General features: G+C 36.8%; 1 protein-coding gene across 1 annotated transcript in view; it reads right to left on the bottom strand.

The window, feature by feature from the left end:
• The window catches only part of LOC141134717 (E3 ubiquitin-protein ligase Rnf220-like), a 52,463-nt gene extending 47,583 nt beyond the window's left edge, over positions 1-4,880 (bottom strand). Inside the window, exon 1 of the mRNA XM_073624154.1 lies at positions 4,374-4,880. Within this exon, the coding sequence (XP_073480255.1) occupies positions 4,374-4,872 (499 nt within the window). The 5' untranslated portion in view covers positions 4,873-4,880. The remainder of the gene's footprint in view (positions 1-4,373) is intronic.
• Positions 4,881-7,960: the final 3,080 nt, after the last annotated feature.

The following is a 7,960-nucleotide window of genomic DNA, read 5'->3' as shown; positions in this document are numbered from 1 at the left end:
GCTTCAATAAAAGCATTTTCTTTTACTAATGTATAATACATTTTATGTTGTTAAAGTCCTATTTATAAAAAAAAAGTCACAAAAAGCATTTCCTTCCAACTATTTATCTTGCTGCATCTTCTGAATCTTTTTGCCAGCTATTTTTCTTCCAAATGATAAAGTTTTGAAGCAGGAAGGAGATAAAAAATAAAGCAGAGTCAAAGTCTAAAAAGGTATTGTGTATTTTTTTTTGGAAAAATAATGGGAAAATCAGAGAACAGATGGGATTATTGTTTGAAGTGTATCTTTAGGCAGATCAGATTTTGTTTTGTTTTGGATAGAATTAAGAAATAGGACACTTTTCAATTTTTTTTTTTTTTTTAGCAAAGTGAGGGTAAATTCCCCTTGAAAATGATGATTTTACCCAAAAAGAGTAGATGATGCTTGGAACTGACTTCCAGCATTAGTAATGACTTGATCAATGGTAATTTTTAACATGCTTGAGACAAACACGGCTGTATACAAAAAGTTAAAACAAAAAAAAAAAACAACAAAATTGAAAGCAAAAAAACAACAAAATACCCCTCCCAAAAAATCAAGAAAAAAACAATCAAAATTAAAAACAAACAAAAATAAAAAAAATAGCAAGACTTGATGGACCACTTGGTCTTTTTCTGCCATCACTCTTCTATTTTTTTTCTCTCTTTCTCTTAAACAGCTGTCACCAGAACAACTTTCCCTATTAGAAGGGTTTCCCTTGTCTCCTGTTTTGGTGACAACCATATAATTTTGGATTTCCCATCACTTTCACTCCCACTGACAATGGTGACCAGGACAAATTGAGAGGGTGAGCAGGGACACAGACAGCAGTAAAAAACAAATGTAAGGATTGTTCATTGACAGATCTCCCTCTGGGTACCTGGAACATACTGTACCCTGGAATGCAAGGCAACTGGCATTACCACCTAATAACATGTCTATTTCTCTGAATGATAACTGATTATCCTAAATGTTGTGTCCTACTTGTGGAAAATGCATGGCACAGGCCTTAAACTGATGTTAAAATAGATAAATACTACAACTACAACTACTACTACTAATACTACTTATTATTATTATTATTATTATTATTATTATTATTATTGCTAATTATTATTATTATTATTATTTTATTACTGTCAACATTCTTAAAGTATATCTAAAACAAAAACAGTTTTTCTTTTTGAGGGTAGGGAGCCATCATGGAATATGACTATCAGATAGATAAAAAAAAAAACTATTGTAATAAAAGGATGTCTTTAATTGAATTTGTGTTTTTACAATAAATGATATTATATAAAAAAATGTATTTATTATATAAAATAGTATATAAAATATTTTTTTATAAATAAATAACATGTAGTCACTGTTTTCTTAGATTGCATGCTGTGGTGTAGCAATCGTTAAAAGTTTAACAGACTGAATGATGGTTCTGTACGGAAATAAAAATAGCTTTTGTTTTAGATATACATGTATATATGTCCTTCTGGTAATTATAATTTGTTTTAGATATCCTTTAGGATTTTATGTAGTGATGATGATGATTTTATTATTATTATTATTCATAAATTAATTATCATTAATCATATTAATGATTAATTATAGATATCATTATTAATTATTAGCAATATAGACATTATTATTATTATTATTATTATTATTATTATTATTATTATTAATAATAATAATAATAATAATACTTATTATTATTGTTATTTTAATAATATCTAATAATAATAAGTGTTATTATTATTATTATTATTATTATTATTATTATTAATAATAATTATTAATATTATTATTTTAATAATACTTAATATTATAGAGACAAGTGTTACCATTGAGCCATTGATCTTTTTGTTCCTGACCCAATGATAGCTCAGTTATGGTGACAGCGGTCACAAGCACAAATGGCGTGGGGACATGGACAGCAATAAAAACCTAGGAGGGGTTTTAACCCCTCCCCACACTATCAATTCATTTCTTGCCTTTAGATGAATTTAACTTTTTGTTAAAATATAATCACTTAACAGGATTTAGACAGGTTAACTGGCTATAAAACTAGCCCAGACAGTGATATACACACATATATATATATAGTGGCTAAATTTAACGGCCAATAACCTTCTATAAATAGTGGCTAAATATAACAGCCAATAACCTTCTATCAGGAAACAATGGGTCATAACACTGTGATTAATACAAGGGTGGAGATGTACAGAAACACATTCTTTACAGGAAGTTGAATTAAAAGGAAACTTATATTTAATAATTAAGGCGTGTGGGTAAGTCCAAGTCTGGTCAGTCTGTGGGTTCCCATTATAACCAATTCTGCATTTACCTCAACATCAGAACGTGTTTTAGTTGGAGTTAGTGATCTAATCTTCTAATTTTCCCTAAACTTACCATAAAAAGAAGTGAAGGTTTAGAAACTGCAAAAACTGAGAACTGCAGAGCTGTGATACAAAGGTGGGTTGATAATTGTCTGGATGGAAAGCAGAAGAGAGCCAGAAAGGAAGGTAAATGGCAAATTTCCAATGTGGCTAATTTTGTTTTTATGACCAACGCCCAAGACTGAGACTTCCATTGGTGTTGCACAGAAAACAATACGGCAATGGCAGGTCACTGCATGAGAACCTTTATATCTCTATCATTGCTGCCCTGCAGGAGCATATAGCTGGCTGTTAGCTGTAGAGGAAAGTTTGATATACAAGTGTCTTCTGCCTTCAAGCTAAAGTGTCTTCAAAGTGTCGCAGAGCATTTCCATAAGCTTGTTCACATAAGCTGGCCTTATACCTGTTGAATTCTGTTAGAAAAGTGTTGCTTTCAGAATGTTCATTTGATTATCTAAGATTTAAAGGGGATGATTGGACAATTGGCTTCAACCAGAGTGACCAAAAAAATTAAAGGACAAGGCTGGAAAATTTCTTCTACAGCCAGGACAGCAAAGGGAGTAAACAAATTTCTAATCGTTGAATTCGCTACATGGCGAGAAAAATCATAACTAGTCTTATGCGCATGCAATTGGATTAATTCATTTGGAACTAGGATATTTGTTCTATGAAAATTGATACATTGACATGGTACATAAATGAGACATTGACATGGATTCAAGTGCATGAAGGCACCATCAAATGATCAGATGAGTGATTTTTATACTTTCATATCCAAACAAAATTCTACAAGTGTAAGGCCAGCATTAGTTGTGCTTAACATGCAAAATCATGGCATTGGAAAGTTAAGGGAGGATGTGGCTTATTATGGGGAACAATAGCAGTAAGAATAATTTGTATGTCTAATTCAATCTCCCTTTTCAATGGGCACCTGGAAGTGTTTGGGAAAATTAAATAAATGTGTATGCCTGGTTGTATAGAAGCAAAATACTAGATTACAAAGGTTTTAATAACTTCTCATAATATGTTCCCACTGGGGAGATACACCCTCTCTATTCTTCCTGGGCACCTAGACACAAGTCATGAGCCGATCATTACTAATCTAACTTTGCAGAGGTCAGCAGGTATTCTCAGCAGGGAGTCTACTGAACTCATAGTGCAAATATCCACTCTTTGTAAGCCATAGAATAGGCCCTGTAAAAGTCTATGAGGCCCTGGCATTGGAGTATGGAATGCAATTGGTAGCCAGCGGTATCTGCTGCTCCTTGCGCTTATGTAGTCTTCAAAACAGGTTTGCTTTAAGTGACCTGCCACATATCAATGAAAACAGCTGTTGGCATGTGGTGTATGTATGTCTATGACTTTAGTAAAATGTGTGAGACATACATTGTCTGGTCTTTCACCTAACCTGTAATATGGCAAGTTGCATGGGCGTGATTTTTGCCAAAACATTTCACTGCTAAATGGTTGTCCTCTTTACAACTTCAGAAGGTTGGGTGGTAACATAATCTTTTGAAAATCACCCGCTGAATTCTTTTAACTCTTACCAAAGAGTCCTGCTTGTGGATTCCATGACTTTTAAATCTATCTCCTCCTGCTGAATGTAACTGTAAGAATACATTAGAGGCTTTGGCTGCCATGCAGACGCAGGAACCCAACCTCAAAGGTCCCACCACCAGAGTCCCTGAGAGATATAGGAAGCCAGTCAGTGATTTACCTTAACCGCGTCTACCCAAAATTGAAACACATTTTTGGTGGACTGATCCTTTAAACAGCAGTGCCTCAAAAAAATAGTTTTGATAGGCACTAGTAGGTTCAGTCATGCTCTACTCTGGCCTTTTGTATCACCTGCAGACTTCACTGGTGAGTTTAAAATCTGTAGTTCTGTGCCTCTACTACAAATTATTTGTTTAATCTATATTAAATATTATTGTACACTTTTACTGTCAATATACAGCCTACCTTTTTTTGAGCTCGAACTTGTTCTCAATTTTGGGGAGCTCCTGTGGGAAGTTGGGGGAACCGCATGCCCCTGGGAAATGTGAGGGGCTTCCAGGCCAGTCTCCATCGGCAGGTAATGGATCTGTGGTGGTTCTGAGTCTCCTTTCAACCTTTTGGCATTCAGAAACCCAGCCTGAAGTCTCTCCATACTCTCTGGCAGATGAAAGGCAGCAAAAGGGTGCAGCGCACCATAGCCTAGAACACCAACCCCTGGTCGAGGGTGTCCATATTGGTGGGAAAGCGAGAGAAGCTGAGGTGGACATGCTGAATTCAAATGATCCTGAGGTGGGTAGAGAAGAGGGTATGCTGAACTCAGGTAAGTCATCTGTGGAGGTTTGGCAATTGGAACAGTGTAATGAGGAGGCTGTTGAGCTAATCCAAGTGGACCTTCTGAGGATGTAGCCATGACCAGGAGGGCTTGAGATGTCAATGAATTTATTAGCCCAGGCGTGCTGTCCATCCTGAGACTCTTCAGCAGACCTAACAAAGTGATAAAATGCAATGTCAGTAGAGGAAACATACCAAAGAAATACTGGGGCTGTTATTTTTGGCCACCTCCTAAAAAAAATAGTTTTCTGGCTGTCTCTGATGATACTACTTTCCCAATCAATGACCAAAACCAAAAATGCATAAAGGAAAGATCGATACACTTGTTTCAGGTCTTTGATTTTATTAGTAAGTCTTTAGGACAACAAAAAGCCTGGCAACAAGCATAGAGACCTACAATGGCTGTTTCCATATTATCTTTACAGAGGTTTCTATTTACAAGTCAACAACTCTAGAGATGTGAACTAAATTGGTACACATTAGAGCAAAACGCTAACCAAGAAACAAGGTATCTTCTGTTTAGACGGGTGATGACATGAAAAACTGAATCATGTACAAGCTGTCCATTAAAGCATACGTAAATCTGAGCACTAAAATATCACATCAACATTAACATTTTGATGCCACAACAAAAGTTGTTTATAATCTTTATAAATCTGCAGTTTTTTAATGAAAATAATGAAAGTCCATGTTCAGGCACTTCCTATTATAGGATGACAACGCTCTGTTCCAATTTCCTAATGAAGGCTAATGGCTAATGAAGGAAACAGCTAATGAAGGATAATGCTATATAGTTATATTATAACAATATAATATAATTTAACTACATATCAATATCCTTTGTTAGCCATATCACTTGTCAATTCAGGGATTCATCTGACCCTGAAGAAGTAAGACTATTACGAAAAGCGTTGATCCACTACGCCATCTTGGAATAACGATTATGCACTAGTTACACTGTATTTAAAAGCCAACTGTAATTTTACATGTTTTAATGATATTTTAACTTTATAATTAAGATGTTGCTTTTATGGATATACACTAAATTACCAAAAGTATTGGGACACCTGCCTTTACTCGCACATGAACTTTAATGGCATCGCAGTCTTAGTCTGTAGGGCTCAATATTGAGTTGGCCCACCCTTTGCAGCTATAACAGCTTCAATTCTTCTGGGAAGGCTGTCCACAAGGTTTAAGAATGTGTCTTTGGGCATGTTTTACCATCCTTCCAGAAGCGCATTTGTGGGGTCAGGCACTGATGTTGGAGAGAAGACCTGGCTTACAGTCTGCTCTCTAATTCATCCCAAAGGTTTTCTATCGGGTAGAGGTCAGAATTCTGCGCAGGCCAATCAAGTTCCTTCAACCGAAAACTCACTCATCCATGTTTTTATGGACCTTGCTTTGTGCACTAGTCCAAATTATTTGGTGGAGGGGGGATTATGGTGTGGGGTCGGGACCTCAACCTGATAGAACACCTTTGGGATGAATTAAAGCGAAGACTGCGAGCCAGGCCTTCTCTCCAACATCAGTGCCTGACCTCACAAATGCGCTTCTTTAAGAATGGTCAAACATTCCCATAGACACACTCCTAAACCTTGTGGACAACCTTTCCTGAAGAGTTTAAGTTGTTATAGCTGCAAAGGATGGGCCAACTCAATATTGAATCCTACGGACTAATGCCCCGTACACACGGTCGGACTTTGTTCGGACATTCCGACAACAAAATCCTAGGATTTTTTCCGACGGATGTTGGCTCAAACTTGTCTTGCATACACACGGTCACACAAAGTTGTCGGAAAATCCGATCGTTTTAAACGCAGTGACGTAAAACATGTACGTCGGGACTATAAACGGGGCAGTGGCCAATAGCTTTCATCTCTTTATTTATTCTGAGCATGCGTGGCACTTTGTCCGTCGGATTTGTGTACACACGATCGGAATTTCCGACAACGGATTTTGTTGTCGGAAAATTTTATCTCCTGCTCTCCAACTTTGTGTGTCGGAAAATCCGATGGAAAATGTCCGATGGAGCCCACACACGGTCGGAATTTCCGACAACACGCTCCGATCGGACATTTTCCATCGGAAAATCCGACCGTGTGTACGGGGCATAAGACTGGGATGCCATTAAAGTTCATATGCGTGTAATGGCAGGCGTCACAATACTTTTGGTAATATAGTGTATGTCCTCTTTGTGGCACATTAAAAGTCCCTAATTACACTCTTCATCACGATTAGTTGTGGGATCGGAGAAAAGATATAATACATTTAGTGAGTATGGGATGGTGCCATAAGAGGCAATTCTAGGATGGTTTCATCCAGGATATAATATGGTACAAATCCAATTTGACACCATGGAGGACGGACTCCGAGTTTTCAATAAAGCACAAATGCCATGACGTTACCATACTTGTAGTCCAGTGTTTACTTCCTCCTGCAGAAGCCTGTGCTTTGCAACCATGAATCACTGATTGTGGTTGCAATGCTCCGCAGGCTTCATTGAAAAAATTGAATAAAATGTAGATTTTAATTTATTGTTTTAATGTGGATGCACTTATTCAACCTTTTGCAAAAGGTGGACCACGCGTTTGGCACTCAAGATTTGCGTAATGCTCTCAGTATACCAGAAAATCCCTTTTAACATGCCTCTCCCAGCAACTGTTATATCCGCTCATGGAAGAATCATTGCTCACAACGATGCGTCATGGCTGACAAGCAAGAAACGGTGTACCACATTTCCGCATTTGATCACCTTTTTTTTCACACCATTCCTTTCATTAAATAGTAAAATGTAGTAAAACACAGAATGAAACTCAAATCTGAAGTGTCAGCTTTCCCTGATGGAGACTTATGTCACACCATCGATAGTGAAAACTTTATCTGGGTATCTTTAGCAACACGTTGTATGCCACAGGAAGCCAAGTTCACGTGACCTGCCAACTGAAAGAGGCATCTCTGTGCGGTGGGGGAGATTACTTTTATTTATGGCTTTGTGGTGGCTGCCTGTTCCTTCATTTATTTTTTTTTTTTTTTAAGGTGTATTGAATATTTTCTGTAAGCATACATAGATATTATCACAGTGTAATTGTGCATGCTTGGTGTACCGTATTGTCATTATTCTATTACATACATAGATGTCTAGAGCAAATATTTTTAAGGTCTCTGGGAACCCCTGCTAAGAATATTCTATCAGGAGTTATTGGGAAATTATCCCTTACATT

Source organism: Aquarana catesbeiana, linkage group LG03, assembly GCF_042186555.1.
Source record: "Aquarana catesbeiana isolate 2022-GZ linkage group LG03, ASM4218655v1, whole genome shotgun sequence".
Lineage (NCBI taxonomy): Eukaryota > Metazoa > Chordata > Amphibia > Anura > Ranidae > Aquarana > Aquarana catesbeiana.
The sequence above is the reverse complement of the archived record's forward strand: the minus strand, read 5'-3'. Positions and strand labels throughout refer to the sequence as shown.